This window comes from Engystomops pustulosus, chromosome 1 (assembly GCF_040894005.1).
Source record: "Engystomops pustulosus chromosome 1, aEngPut4.maternal, whole genome shotgun sequence".
NCBI classification, from domain to species: Eukaryota; Metazoa; Chordata; class Amphibia; order Anura; family Leptodactylidae; genus Engystomops; species Engystomops pustulosus.
In genome coordinates this window covers 233,974,576-233,991,305 of record NC_092411.1, presented here as the reverse complement: position 1 = coordinate 233,991,305, position 16,730 = coordinate 233,974,576, and the positions used below count along the sequence as shown (strand labels likewise).

The window sequence follows — 16,730 nt, the reverse complement described above, 5'->3', positions numbered from 1 at the left end:
TTCCCCTGTGACCCATATCCCTTGTGCCTTCCAGTGCCCCCAAAGCCTCCCCGCAGGTGAACTCACCTCTCCTGGTTCCAGCGGCGGTCTCCGCGGCTTCAGCTATCCGCCACGTGCATCCCCGTCTCCAATGGCACGCGCCAGCTCGCAAAAGTTTAAAGGCCCGATAATTGGCGCTGGCCTGCAGCCTTCCCTGATAAATTCCCAGCCCCTTTCTGTGTCCCCTGCAGGATCTTTGTGCTTCTATGGCTCAGAGAAAGCTTTGTTCCATGCCCTTTAACTTTAGGGGTGTAAATTAAGAGCTGGGGGAAACCGTCAGCCTGAGCGCCTCTGGCAGTTATACAAAGTTAATATTTTGTTAAGAAAGATGCCAGAAAACTTGTAAAAAACAGTCCCCCCCCCCCCCCATCCCCTAGAGGAAACGAGCGGACACTGAAAACTGCCACACAGCTATAGTGACAGAAAAATAAAATGTTATAGCTTGTAGAAGGCATTGACAAAAACAGAAAAATAGCTTGAGGTGATTGAGGTGAGATACATCTGTGGCAGTAAGGGGTTAATTATTGTAAAAACATACTTGTAAAAAAAAGAGCAGTCATTAAATTCAACTCAAATATGCAAATGTATCCTCTAATTATGTAACATAGTGAGAAGCTGTTGATAAATTAACATATTTTTGCATTGAAGTATAGTCGCAGTCCTGTGATTATTCTGACAGGATTTGAGGCATTTGCTCCTCCCACACAGCAGAGGGCGATAACACGTGTAGCCGGGTGTGACGCGCCGCCATATTGGTAGAGGATGACACGCTTCATCCCGTGACTTCAGCGGTAAATCCGGATCATAGAGTTGATAGTTGTGGCTAGAGGGCCCCGGCTAAGCGGCTCCACTTCCGGGTGGTGTTGGAAGTGTCTGTGCGGGTGTAGGGTCAGTCTTCTGGCTTGGAGGCAGCCCGGTACAGGCAGGAGACGTGGGGAGGGATCGCTGTCACTGGCAGGTAAGAAGCGGGATGTCTCCATTACTGCTGCATGTGAGAGAGAAGTGCAGCAACAGGTAGGCGGGGAGTGCACCTGTACGGAGGGGAGCAGGGGTCACTGTCTTCTCCTGCCATGGCCAGTGAAGCCCCCACCTACACACAGTGCAGCCTATGCTCTTCTGGATTGTGGTGAGGGGCTCAGTAACTTGTGTCTGTACTCTATTAGTTGAAGATCTTTACTGTAGGAGTCTGCTCATGGTGCACAAAGTGTATATATGTGTGATGTAAGTCTGGCCTATTTATATAGGTGATCTGTAAGACACCCCCTTCCTCCTGACATCCTACAAATCTGCAGTTTACCCCTCCATTGCTCGGCGGTGAACTTATACTGATAACACTAAGACCAGTAAGGGGGGCACACTAACTATTCAATTATGATGGGTTTTCCACTGTACCCTACATGAAATACTGACTATATCATGTGCTTGTTTTCTGGACCAAGCACTTCCTGGGACAGTCATCTAGGATTAAACCATAGCCTCAATGTACATTGGAAATGGGTCACATGTCCGGCACCTTCGCTCTCTGTCCCTCTCTGATGCCTTTGTAGGGGGCCTCTGTACAGTAGCTGAGCTAGCCCCCTATTGCATCAGTATAATGGAGAAGTGGGTGGCTTATCTATACGCATAAAGTCTGCAGTCCCTTGAATGTATTTCAGAAACAAAGGTGGAAGAAAAAGGATGAATTTTTAGAAATGATTTAAAAATTGCATTTCCATTAGTGGGTCCCAGACTGGGAGAAGGGTATTGTGGATTCTGGATAAACCCTTAGGAGCATTTGACTACAGCACTAAGGATATCAAGACTGTCCTTGTATAGCTCTAGAAATGTGTCTCCTTTATATCTCCATACTGTGTGTGTGGAAGATGGATTGAGTGACTCCGCTACAATCATTTCCCTAATTTCTGTAATAACTAAGTCAATATATTAGGATATGACATGGCAGATGCCGGATAATCCTGAGTCTAATGAAAACCCAAGCGTCTTAATCCCTTGCAGAGGCCGACTGTGTGATGTGTGACAAGTTTATCTGCAGATGAAGATAAATACATGGAAGCACATATGATTGCCCCTAACTCATTTCTTACTATGCAGTATGGACAGCGAAGGTGGGCCGGACTCGGGAAGGTGAATTCTAGGGGTTAATTACTCGCTCCATGTAGAGAGTTCACTGGATAACACCTACAGATCTAAGGTTTATGACTGTTTTGCAAAAGAAGATAAGGAAAAGGAAGTAGCTGAAAGAACCAGGATATTCAGAGTTCAGACAAAGGTAGACAAGTTTTTCCTGTAGCTGGGAGCCAGATCACAGTGGGGCAGATCTTACTGTACTGGAGTAGTAGTTCAGTAGTAGGGCCCTGAAAACTATTGTGGGTGCAGATTTTAATCTATTAGATTTTTCTGGGTGGGAGTCTTAGGGTTAGATCCAGTTATACTCGGCACCTTTATATCTTTTACGGCTGTGTGCACTCACCTCAGTTTCAAGAATCTTAGAAAATAGTTATGTTTCCATATTCCCTATAGGCATAAGGCCGTACCTGGATAGGATGTGTCAGGAGATGTCCAATAGTTTACATTTGGAATAAGGTTACAAAGTGATAGTTGTAGTTTTAGCAAAACTTACCTGCCTGTGTGTGTCTGATGTGAACAGAGGCTGAAAAGCAGCATCCTTCTTGGCTATGGTTCTATTTTAGCCATAGACCTTATTCACACGTTGCTGCTTTGGTTTGTGTTGTGAGCCAAAACTAAGATCAGAATTTACTAAGGCATGTCCTTAACACAGATGAGTTTAGACCTAACTGCTTGATATTGGGAACAAGCAACACGTGTTATGCCAGTAAACAATGGAAAACATATGTTGCTTATTCCTGAATGCAAGCGTTCATGTCTAAACACATCTGTGTCCCGGAGTAGCTCCACTAGGCTGCACTTGAATTGTGTTCCTTAATGTGATTTGAGCCCAATATGTGAAAACCTCCTCAAAGATGACAAGGGAGGCTTTGACCACTTTATGACCCACTCCTTGTTTTTGTTCATAAAAGCAGAGAATAACGCCCTAGCTTCTCTTACTACAGGGAATCGGTCAGCAGTTTTATCATACAATATTGCAGACGGTGTTAGGGATTATCCATGGATATCTGTGTAACCTTACCTTTGTGTGTTGTTAGCTGCAGAACTGTGAAAATGCATTTATATTGGTGTATGCAATCTCTTAACTGTACACATCATAGTCCCTCTTCCATGAATAACTTCTGTCACAGGCTTCTGGTTAGATATTACAGCTACGGTCTTATAAGGGTTTGAGGAGACTCCCCCAGTACTTCACTCCATAGCTTCCTCAGAAGATGTACAGAGCCCTAATACACTTGTGAGTACACTTGAGCCCTCTGTACTCATTCTTAAGACATGTACCATCAGAGTTCCTGTTGGTAGAAGATTACTACCTGGGGTGTGTAGTTTTCAGTCGTGATAAAATTGACCGTCTCCGACTCCACAAACATATAAGAAATTTTACAGAAATTCCTGACCTAAGGACTTAGGCTAGGAGTGGGCAACATTTATTGATCCAAGGGCCATATTGTCCTACTGCTCAACTTTAAGGGAGATCAGTAACCAGTACCTGAGATGCATCAACAACAACAGTACAGCGCAGAATGCCCCCCCCCCCCCAAAAAAAAAAAAAAATTATAAATGCCATCCCAGCAAATAAATACTGCATTCAGAACCGATAATAAAAGTACTGGTGGCCCTAGAGCAGACATAAAAATAATGCTTTCCTGTCTCCTCTTTTCCTTCCTGCACCATACTGCCGCTTCTTCTCGCTTTGCTTCGTGTTCCACACTGGTTTTATGCAAAAGCATCAGTACCCAGGGCAGTGCTAGGAGCAGGAAAGGACCAGGGAGCAGTACAGTACAGCTGACAAGTACGTACCACATAATGAACAAGGACAAGACATGTAAAGAATAAAAACACTTAAAGTGCACCTACTAGGTGTGCTCAACTCCAACGGGTAAAAGTGTGACCCAGCTCACCCTAGCTCAATCTGTCCACATACACAAGTAACCTACAGTACAAACTCACAATATATATGTAAGGCGGAGTGCATGAATATGTAAATGAATAGTACCAAAGTATGAACCCTGCCCTACTAATACAATTCCCAACCATATAATCTTCAAAGAGCCAGGTTGACAAGGGGGTAAGGCTGGACAGAGCCAGGGAGGCAGAGAGGCCCCACGCTTATCGTCACCTCGGGGTGACTTCCTCAGGGGTAAGTCGACCTCGACGGATACAACCAGTGTCTTTAGTCAGGACACAGAGTGGGGAGGCAGACGAGGACCCGTAAGCAGTGAGGTCACAGTGCAGAGAGGCAGGAGTGGACCAGGGAGCAGTAATGATTACTCATTTGCACTGTCCACTACCCGGCACCAGTTTCCTGTGCTGCCGGCTGGGGATGTGCAAGAGTTACTGGAGCTCTCTGAGCCCTCTGTGCTATTCAGAGTGGGAGGGTGATTTAAATTACATTGTGGTGAAGCCCAGAGGTGCTCTGCAGAGTAGAATATATAATTCTACTAAATGTGTCTATTCCAATCTATACTGAAAGAACATTACTGCAATAGTGGTCGGGGCAAGTAGTAGTCATCAGGGAATCTGATGTTTGATGTCCTTTAAGTTGCAGGGCACAGCTTACTGATCATATTCCTAGAGAATCAGGGCAGGATTATATCATTGTAGGATGCCTAGTTTGGAGAAAATACTTTTAATTGACTCAAATATATCAGCTACGCAGATCTGTGAAAATACCCTTATGTATGTTTCTTGGGGCTTAATGGGGTTTGCCCATAAAATAAATTCTCAAATCTCAATGAAGATCATTTTTAAAGGACACCTGTCATCAGGTCACTAGTCCTGTCACCTCTACCTGTTGGAGCAGCTCACAAAGATCCATTCCAGCCTTTATCTAATGAATTCATACATTTAATCATTATACAATCATCTTTTCTGTATTATGAAAATGAGGCTGGTCACATGGTCAGAGACGGTGATGTCACCCCTGTTCCCCCTCCCCTTTCCTCCCCCTGCTCATGTCTGTGTGTAATGTATAGTAAAGCATTGCTATTGTCTGTGCTGCATCTGCTGATATCCTGCATCCTCCTAATACACAGAGACACAGACATCAGCTACACAAGTACCTGACATGTTCTGCTATAACATGTGAGACACAGATATGAGCTACACAAGTACCTGACATGTTCTGCTATATCATGGCTGCCTGGAGCTGTTGTATCTTTTACATATACACAAACTGCAGGAAGCGTGGCCACCAGCAAGCACATGGAGCAGCCATTACACCATTATCCAGGCTGTCAGTCAAGCACTGGGGGTGTGGCTGTGCCTCCCACTCATGAATAAGCTGGACAGCTTGAATATGCTAATGACTCATTGGACATCTCACAGGTCATTTACATACAGCTTTAGGACCCCATTGCTTAGGTTTACAGGCATGTAGAGGGACAATGAAGGGATAGAGGCAATACTCTCTAATGGCAGTCTATGAAAATCTATTTAGATTAGGGGGGGGGTTATTTTGCCTGACGGGTTCTCTTTAATCCGTAACTTTACAATTTTACTCCAGAGTGTGGGTGGGGACTCTCTGAGCAGACACTTCATGATACAGTGTGCTGAAAATGTGGTTAGATTATCATGGTACAAGGTTTATATACATTTTCATTTAGTTTCTGTACATTCACTAGTATCGGACACATAGAAAGAGAAATGAGACAGATCAGAGGTGAGATCCATGAGATGCATATTACACATGTCATTCTCCCCTCTGTTATCACAGCCATTACATACTCTACCAAATACCTGCTGCCCTGGATAAAGAACTGACCGTATATACTCCAGTATAAGCCGAGTTTTTCAGCACAAAAAAAATATGCTGAAAACCTTTTAACTCGGCTTATACTCAAGTCAAGAAAAACAAAAAGTGTACTCTCCTTCCGACAACTCCTGGCAGGTCCTTTTCCATACATTGCTGCTCCATTGCGCTGACATTTTAATGTGTGTGCCGGCACACCCTATGACAGTAATGGCGAACCTTTTGCAGACCGAGTGCCCAAACTACAACCAGAATCCACTTATTTACCATGAAGTGCCAGCATGGCATTTTAAGTAGTAACTTGGGCGGAGAGAAAGCTAGCGTCCCGTTATGTGAATTTGTGATATGCGCATTTTTATTGGATTTTTGTGAGTATAATGAACTGGAATAAATTTTAACCTTGTTGGAACGTACCACACCATCTGCCTGCATATTGTCTTCCAGTTATAATATAATAAAGGAGGAGAATGAGAGTGCGATGGTGCTAGTCTGAATGGTGACATACTTTCAGCAGGAGAAATTGAAGATTGGTGCTGTTCATCGAAGTTTTAGAAATCTTGGAGCTCCGGTCATAGTGAAAATATTTTTCTCTATCTTGTGTAAGTAGTAACTTGTTGCTACCTGTTCTTCAACATCATTCAATTGTATAGGCCCCCCTGAGGCATCCAATACAGTTGAAAGAAGGAGGACAAATTCAGACCATCATTGTTGCTTCTCTCCAGGAAGAATGGTGGGTCCAGCAGGAAGACCTCCAAGACAATGCAGTTCTGTCAACACCTTCTAACTTTTCCTGCAGTTCCAAACAGCCAATGAAGTGTCACTTTAAAATAGCCCTGAGAGCATCATCTTTTAAGTTGCTTGGGACTGCAGGAAGATTTGGTTGATTTAATCCTGTTTGGTGAAATTGGGGCAATGGCCTGAGTGCCCACAGAGAGGACCCTGAGTGCCACATCTGGCACCCGATGTTTGCGCAGGAACATGTAGCCCATGCGGGAGCGGCGATGGCTAGAAGAGGAACATGCTATATACTTGGGGGGGGGGGGGGGGGGGCTATATATTATGGTGTGCTATCAGGCTATATACTATATGGGGCTGTGACCAATGCATTTCCCACCCTTGGTTTATACTCTAGTCAGTATGTTTTTCCAGTTTTTGTTAAAATTAGGGGTCTAGGCTGATACTTTGGTCAGTATATACTTATATATGGTATGTGCCTGTAGCTTGTTGTTCTCCTCGCGCTGCTGCCTGCAGGACGTCGGTGTGAGTGTGTGAGCTCGTCTTGGAATCCAGGGGGAGGAGCAGAGGGAGAGAGAAGCTCATGTATTGTCAGGCAAGATGACTGCTGCCCTAAAGTCAGAAGATTCGGGGTCAGAAACCAGCGGCAACTGAAATTGTATACACTAGGACTGATACAGACAGTTTGGAATTATCTGTGAAATTGTGTTTTTCTTAACAACATTGAATTAGGGTATGTGTTGTTTTGTCTGTGAGTATATTTAAGAAACTTGTCTTCGAGGGAATACCCCTTTCAATAGAGTTTACGTTTTTAGACTATAAAACTATTGGATAAATCGCCAAATTAAGATTAAAATCCCCAAAATAGGTCACTTTATGCAAAAACTTTTCTCTCGGTATATAGGGCATGTCTGCTTGTGGAAAAAGTCTCCCCAATCGCCCATTTTTTTTCTATTCTGTGCCCGCTATAAAAAAAAAAACTTTCATACTTGCCTTGGTCTGGGGCTCCTACCACTGGCACCCCCTCCCCCTCCATGTGCTGTGGGTACGATTCTGGAGCAATGAAAGCAGTGTGTACTGCTGCAGCTTCATTGAAGGATGCACTGGGAGCACCAGAGATGTTTCAGATGCACCTCATTGCACCAATCTCTACACAAGTATATTTTGGACCACAGAGATCTCATCGGGGCAATTTTGGACACTAACCCCTGGTCCATAAGGACCTGTAGTTGCACAAGGTGTCCTGACGGGTCTTTTTTTTAAGTCTGTGTATGTTGTCCACTGGCTTTTAGATTTGTCATTGTGGCTTTGTCACTTAAATAAATCTAGCACCATTGTTATTTTATGCACCGGTTTTGCAACTTTAAAAAAAAAAAAGTTCTATAACAAGTTGCGGTTTTGTCTCTAGATATTTCCAGAAACACCAGGGGGGACTGGTGGTAACTTTTTATTCAACTTGCTAAAAAGTAGCAGTTCATAGATGTGGCATTACACTCACCATCAGAATGCTACATTTGTTGGTTTAAGGGGCTTTTTAGGGCCTTTCAGGGCGTTTTGGGACACTAAACCACCCTCAGATAATTATTGATCAATGGTTTAGTGTCCCAAATCGCCCTTTAGCAAGTCTCTACTTGCCTTGTTCCTGTGCTCCCCCTGAAGTCCTAAAGTGATCCCGACGTACTACACTCCGGTCCGTGCACAATAAAGCCGAGGTGTAGTGCTCCGGCTTCTGTGAAGGATCGCTGGGAGCACAAGAGAGGGGTTTGATGCGCCCTAGTGGGCACAGAGGTACTTAGTGAAGGGCATTTTGGGACACTAAACCACCAGTCTTAAGGACCTGTTGGTGAATTAAGATCTCAAATCGCCCTGAAAGGCCCTTTTTAATGCTCTTATTTCTGGGGTCACAAAAATCATGATGCAAAAAAGTACAGTATCTGAAATCCTATTATTCTCCCCGTTGGTCTCCCAATTGGATTATTTATTTACCACTGATTTACAAGATGTAAAATCTGTGTCACTTTCCTCAGTAAGAACCAGCCCTTAGACAGTTTAGGTAAATCTGTCCTCTGTCTGTAAACTCCGGCAGCTGGTATCAGTGCCGCAGGTTTTTTTTTTCCTATTGTGCTGTATTATTAACATAAAGAAAAGTAAAAATTTGCAGAAAACCAGAGAAAATGACGAACATAAATGGACTTGTATGAGGAAGGACCTGTCATAGAAGTATTATTGTCCTATCCATACACTGAATATGAGGCAGGCAGCTCGTGGGAATGTGACACATCTGCAGCTACATCAGCACTGCCGTGTACGTGTCCAGCACACCCAGAGAGCCTAAGGAGTGACTGCCAGGAGGAGGAGCAGCCAGACGTGCTGGAGGATGGAGTCACATCACAAGACGTCACTTTCTACACTCTGCCAGGTGTCATTTGTGCTTCCAAGTCAGAAATCCTTTGTCTATTTAAATTCAGACTCAAAATTTACAAATCTATGAGAGTGTGAGTATATATTTTATATGAATGTGTGTGTACACCAAATCTGCACTCTTTAAAGTCTGAAACTACTTTTTATACCAGATTATAATGAATAAGTTTATCTACAGTATATTGGCTGAAGCTAATTCTTGCTCACGCATGCAGCTAGAATAGATAGCAACGGCCTCACATGGAAATAATATAATGCAAACTTTTCCGTCATTTTGAGTGTTAGACTTTATCATCATAACAATGGACCTTACAACAGCAACTGGCTGAGCAAGAAAATCTTCTTTCTCATGCAGAAAAGTGGAGAGGGGTGTGAAAGAAAGAACAGAGGAGAGGGTTAGCTATGGCCGTGGTCGGATTATCTCTCCTGCCTTCATTAAGTTGTCAGGTGAAATCCTCAGGAATGAATATTAGAGGATTGTAAACTAACACAGGATGTATAATAATAAAAATGTCTGTAGCGCTATCATATTCTGCAGCGCTTTACAGATTATGGGTACATATATAGACAAAATAAGACCTTACAGAGTAATAAAATGGTCATATGAAACAAAAGGAATCTGGGTCCTTCTCACAAGAACTTACAATCGATGCTTCCCTAGTATTGTCACTGCGGCCAAAGCATTGGCACGGATAGTAAAATGGTGAAGTTGTCGGACACTGCTAGGATCTGATGTATGACCTATATATGAAAGCTCCCTGTACTGTAGACTTGTAGAATATAGAAACACTTATCAGCACATTATAAAATGTTTAATCGAAATTTTTGTGAAAACAATGTATATAAATGCTCCCCCCCCTCCAATTTAGTGAGTGACATTTGCTTATAAATTTTGAAAGTATTGTATGGGTATTAATATCTGTCACAAGGCATGAAATGCAACGTTATAGACCTAAAGGACCTCATTGGGGTAAAGATGTATTAATCTGTCGACTGCAGAATACTGGAGTAATATGCACTTGAAATGCGCCACATTTATGTATGGTTTTGGAGCATTTACAGGCAGGTTTTTGACTCATCCAAAAAGGGGTCATGTCCTTATTGAAAAAATCCCATGACCTTAAAGAAAATAGCCATTGTGCCAGAAAATCCAGTCTGTGCACCAGAAATATCAATATTGTGGTGCAGAAAACTAGACCAACTAATAGGAAGTGCGAAGTACCACTTGCCGGTATTGGGGCTCATTCACCCGAACGTCCTAATTGACATCTTTGGCACCTGGTCACAATGCGGTGAGTACACATGTCCTATATTTCGACGTGTTAGGGGGCCGACCCTGTGCTGCTCTATGGAGAAGGGTAGAGCTGAGCTCCGTTCATCCTTCTGTAGGCCGTAGGCACATGTTCGTTACACTGCGCCATATTCATCTCATAGAATATAACCTGGACATTGGCGCACTGGGTGTAGGAGGTTGTGTAGATGTAAAGGTTGGTCTATTGCTGTCTTGCGTTCTGGAATACATATGACCTAAAATGTATGCTTTTACTTAAAGTATTTTCTACAAAATAAGTCTGCATTTATTATACAAGATTTCTCTGTTCTGCCTATTGTACCTGTTTTCTCTGTAAGTGTTATGTTCGTCCATAATACATTGACATATTAATGTAATATCAGGTATAAGATAACTTTATGTGTTTGTGTTATTTGTTAATTTTTTAATTGGGAGTTTCCTTCTTTTGGGTATTGGCAGAACAGTGATCCCCTTTGCTGCAGGCAGGGCTTGGCCATTTATAGCCTGTGTGTGATCTGTATAGTACAGTTCTGCTTTGTATTATATATCTGCTTTTCTCCTCTGCAATTTTGCGCACTTCCCTAGCAATCGATCACTTCCCATCCCCTCGAGCCGCGCTGCTGTGAGATTCTGCATGATCAGATGAGACCATCACGTTGAATTACAGATATTCAATTATCAAGGCAAATGACTGTCCATGGCTGGGATTGAATCATGATCTTTATCTGTCGGCCGCAGCTAATAACCGCTTCTATAATTGACCTGCTGTGAGAGAATTGCTGCAGGTGCTGGCACCAAATAATCACTGAAGAAGCAATCATTGATTAAGCCGCCATCCGCTGACTTGTCGTCTTTCATATAGTCTCAGTCCGCAGCTTCTTACTTCTTCCTCATTTAGGTGTTGGTTTAAAGGGGCCGATTATAAGGCTGAGAATGCTATACAATAAGTAATACCTCACTGACCCCCTCCAATCTAATCTAAAATCACTTCTTCTTTTTTTATCAAATACATTTTTATTGAAAATTTTTAGTTTTACAAGTGAACATAACCAACACCCCCCTCTCCCTTCCCCTTGTCCGTACTCAAAATCGCTTCTGCACACATAACTGGTTGGTGGTTTAGTGAAATCTTGAATACCTCACAAATTATGCAACCAATTTATATTATTTAATTTGCATTGTCCTTTATGCCAGGTGTTCATGCTGATAAATTTCAGCCAAGACTTTACATGCCATATGTCATTATGGAGAACTTAAGAGTTGTACCAGTTATTTTAGTCATCCTCTACCAACAAGATGGGAGGATCAGATGGGACCCCCAGTGATCCAGAGAATTAGATTGATGGAGTGGCCATTTGAGCACTCCATTCAATGGTTTTGGTTTGTCAGGAAATTGTCACACACAGCACTTGGCTATGGCTGCTTTCAGAAATTTGTGACAACGAAAAGACCAAGAGAATTGTGTATAGGCCAAAAATATATACAAATCTTTATTCAATATTGACACCACATAACAAGCATTAAAAACACCTAAAAAGTACATAAGTACATACAAACTTGACCCATGTATAAGATCACAATAGATCCATACAGATCACATCGCCCCAATAGACAGAAAATGTATTGTCTTATTTGTCCTGTGAAAAGTAAGTATGTAGGAACTCCAAATACACAATAATCTTTAAAGTCAAATAAATACAGCTCCCTTTTACCAATATGCATACAATGCTATAGGAACAAATGGCACACTCTGAGGTAAACAATAATTGATCAGCGGAACATAGTTACCCATCCATAGTAATTGAGACAAATAGAGCGTGGATGAGGAGCAAATGTGGGCGAAAATACCCTAAAAGATTATTGTGTATTTGGAGTTCCTACATACTTACTTTTCACAGGACAAATAAGACAATACATTTTCTGTATGGATCTATTGTGATCTTATACATGGGTCAAGTTTGTATGTACTTATGTACTTTTTAGGTGTTTTTAATGCTTGTTATGTGGTGTTAATATTGAATAAAGATTTGTATATATTTTTGGCCTATACACACTTCTCTTGGTCTTTTTGTTGTCACAGTTGTTAGTATAGTGTGCTGGCCGTTTCTTTACACTTTAAAATCATCTTTTAGCTGTGCAGGTTTCTTTCAGATTATAGTGCTTTCAGAAATTTAAGGGGGCTGGGGCATTGCCCATCTGGATTGCGTTCTGTAACGCAGCCTCTATCTGGTTATCCCGGTCACTGTGTGTGCTGGAGGTTGCTGAGCACTGTGCCCTGTATGTTCTGGGAAAATATGCAAAGTTTTCCAGGATGGGATAAGGAAGCTGCCTTACAAGGTAGCTAAAAGAGGCGTGGTTACCTTATCCCATCCTGGAAAACTTAGCATATTTTCCCAGAATCCCCCTAGTGGAGCATCACTGCACAGCAGCTTTCAAGTGCTTACAAAATCCTTGAAAGGACAATCCCGAGAAGTGCAAACTCTGCTGGAGCTCAGTTCTGTCCATGACAGTAGTTGTAACTCTTTACTAAACTACACTAGTTATGCTGTTTATTGCAACTTATTTCTCCTTCCAGTTTTACATTGACTGGGAGTATATTGGGACACTGGATGCTAACTGCTAATATAAAGCATTTCCATTCGGACATGGATCACAAAGGGGACTGCCATAGAACCAGGAATTTATCAGGAGCTACATCTGTCTTAGTTCTTACAATCACCCCTTTGAAAGGATCCATAAGACAGACCACCATGTGCATTATGGAGTCCTGTTTAATGGAGTGACCACAGTGTGGAGGATGGGACTCCAAGCATAATGGTATTGTATGACGCAGAGTCCCTGTTTCCCTGCTGTCGTCATGATTATAGTTCACTGCTGTGTTGTAGGGAAGCAGGGACTCTGCATCATATATCCTTGGCACTTGACCACTGCAGGGTCTGTGATTGACAGACTGACCATGGCTGTCTCAAATAACCTTATGACTGTATACACTAATGGTTGAGAATGGAGTTAAGGAGAAGTAACATCACTATTGTCTTAGAATTAACCCTTTTAGTAGTAGCATTCACCTCTCCTACGCCCTCTATGTAGATCACTAACCTCTCTCGCAAACCGAAACCTCGGATCTTGCCAAGATACCTTCTGGGGCAACTTATTAAGTGCCAAGGAAGCTGCTTTCATCTAATAAAAGGATTGGCTAGGCACCACATTACCAAGGGGGTGCTGCACTGTTACTTTTATGTACCTATGGCAAACACTTGAATAAATTTAATTAAATGAAGTGAACCCAGTTTTAGTGGTTGCCAAATAAATTGACTTTAACCAACCCCCTGACATTGACATTATCACGATCATGAAGTGTGATACAACCCTGAGAGTTGAATTTAGCCACACTCAATTCTATAGGTATTGTTGCAGAGTAACATCATTGCTTCTCTCCCTTGATCCTTGTAGTATATGAAGCCTTTAGGATGCTTGTATTTCTAGCTTATTGCTTATTCTTGCGCTGCATGCTGCTAGTGACTTTTTGGTGTGGGTATCTTCATCCGCTCTATAGATTGAAGGGTTTGCCTGGATTAGAATGACCAGTCTACTATCCTGCCTATAGGTAGAGTCCCCAGTTGACACAATGCATGCTGATTCTGTTCATTTTACTTTCAGATATGTCTGACCACTCAAGTGATACATCTCCTAATGATGCAACATTACCTGATCCTGAAGATGTTGTTTCTGACCCCGAGGTCTGTTACTAAGATAAATATAACATAGACATTATTAGCGGCTTCCCTCATCTGCAAGCAGTGTATTGCTATCTGGATGAGGGGGACTATACATCACCATAAGGCTGCAGGCAGTGTCCTCACTTGTCATTCTTGTCACTGTTCTGTGAGTAAGGAGATGGTGAGGCCTACAAGCCCTTTAGGCTACTAATCCATCTTTACGTTCACTAAACATTTTCCTATATTAATGTGTGAATATTTTTTAATCTCCAAGGAATGACTCTGTTGTATAACAAATATTTTTAGGCCATCTGATTGAGGCCTACTCCTCAGTTTCGGATTAAGTATCCCAGGGGCCCCAGGTTGTTCACACGACTAGGGCCCCGCCCCCCCCCCCCAACTTCCAAATTAACGTGTGCCCGTATGTTAGGACTTAAAGGGGTATTCTCGTCTGGGCACTCACATTCAGTTTCATTAACCCCTAGGCGCACCAGGACGTTATAGTACGTCCCGGTGGCTAGATACTTAGCGCACCAGGACGCACTATAACGTCCTGCTTCTGGCACCGGCTCACGAACGGAGCCGGTACCAGAAGCAGCGGCTGTCAGCTGTCTAGTACAGCTGACAGCCTGCGCTAACACCCGCGATCGGAGCCGACTCCGATCGCGGGTGTTAACCCCTTACACGCCGCGGTAAAGCATGACCGCGGCGTGTAAGGGTCTTCCCCCTATGGATCGGATCCCCCGTGCCGCTTACCGGGGGATCCGATCCTCTCCTGGGCAGCTCCGAGGACTGGCATGTGCCCCGGAGCTGCCCGGTTTCCATGGCAGCCAGAACCCTTCCGGGTCTGACTGCAAACTGTCTGAGCATGCGCAAGCATGCTTAGACAGTTTACACTGCTCTACAATAAAATAGTATTGTAGAGCAGTGTATTGAACTTAAACCAGTGATCAGAGTATCACTGGTTTAAGTTCAAGTATGTATAAGTAAAAAAAATGCAAAAACAGTTAACACTACACATTATAATAAATAAAAAATAAATACATAAAAATATAAGCCCCTAAAATGTCACTTTCCCATAAAAACACTTAATAAAGTATAAAAAACATAAAAACACAAAAAACCCCCGCATGTTTGGTATTGCCGCGTCCGTAACAATCTGCATAATAAAACAGAATCATTACTGGACCCGCACGGTAAACGCCGGAGGAAAAAAACGCAAAAAAGTTCCGAAAAAAAGATAATTTTTAATTAATACCCTATAAAAAATGCTCTAAAAAGTGATTTAAAAAATTTTATGCACTCTAAAATAAGCCCACTAAAAAGAACAACTGTTCTCGCAAAAAATAAGCCCCTAACCAGATTTGTCAGCCAAAATATAAAAAAGTTATGCATATGAATAGATGGTGATGCTAAAATGAATAAGATTTTCTCCAAATTAGTTTTTATTCAGTACAATTGAATAAAATACACAAAACCCCCACATATTTGGTATCCCTGCATCCGTAACAATCTGCATAATAAAACAGAATCGTTATTAGATCCGCAAAGTGAACCCCGTAAAAAACAACCTCAAAAAACTCTCTCTGAAAAAAAGATGATTTTTTATTAATGCCCTTTAAAAATGCTCTAAAAAGTGATTTAAAAAAGTTACGCAATCTAAAATAAGACCACTAAAAAGAACAATCCTTCTCGCAAAAAATAAGCCCTTAAACAGATTTGTGAGGTGAAAAATAAAAAAGTTATGCATATGAAAGACGGTGATGCTAAAATTAACAACAATTTTGCCAAATTACTTTTTATTCAGTAAAAATGGGAAAAAATAAAAAATATATATAAATGAAGTATTTTTGTAATCGTGGCGACCCATAGAATAAAAATAATATACTATTTTTATGGTATGGTTAACGGCCAAAAAAAAACACATAAAAATGTTCCTAAAAATTGACGATTTTCATTTCCTCCACCAACAAAGCTTTAATTAAATCTCACCAATTAGCTATAGATGCCCCAAAATTATGTACCAGAAAAGTGCATCTCATGTGGCAAAAGAAATAAGCCCCTATAGGTCCTCAATAAAAAAAGAAAAAAATTATAGCCTGTACAATGTGACATAGCAAATCGGATCTGGATGGCGCCTCCTTCCCTCCTATGCCCAGGCGTGCGCCCATACAGCAGGTTACCACCACATATAGGGTATCGGTGTACTCGGGAGAAATTGGGTAACAAACTTTGTGGAGCCTTTTTTCATTTAATCCATTGTAAATGTTTAATTTTCCACCCAAAATGAGTGTATTGTGAAAAAATATTACAATTTTCAGACTGCACCTCCGTTTTGTTTTAACCCCTATAAAACACCTAAAGGGTTAACAAACTTCTTAAAAGTGGTTTTTCATACGTTGAGGGGTGTAGTTTCCACAATGGGGTAATTTATGAGTCTAGCTATTATTTAGGCCTCTCAGTGTCAATTAGAAGTTGAGCAGGTCCATCTAAATACGGGTTTTGGTGATTTTACAAAAAATGTGAAAAATGATACCTAAATTCTGAGCCTTATAACATTCTAGTAAAATATGTGGAATCTTAAAAAAACCATGCCAACATAAAGCAGACATTTGGGAAATGTAAGTTATGAATTTATTTGGGTGCT

The 16,730-nt window shown here is 41.8% G+C and overlaps 1 protein-coding gene across 4 annotated transcripts in view; it reads left to right on the top strand.

The window, feature by feature from the left end:
* The first annotated feature begins 807 nt into the window (after positions 1-807).
* Positions 808-16,730, top strand: part of ARFIP1 (ARF interacting protein 1) — a 63,802-nt gene continuing 47,879 nt past the window's right edge. The window contains exons 1-2 of one of the 4 annotated variants that reach the window (XM_072121183.1): positions 841-997; positions 14,025-14,104. In XM_072121183.1, coding sequence (XP_071977284.1) covers positions 14,027-14,104 — 78 coding nt within the window. In that variant the 5' untranslated portion in view covers positions 841-997; positions 14,025-14,026. The other 3 variants (XM_072121201.1, XM_072121210.1, XM_072121192.1) reach the window with 3 other exon arrangements.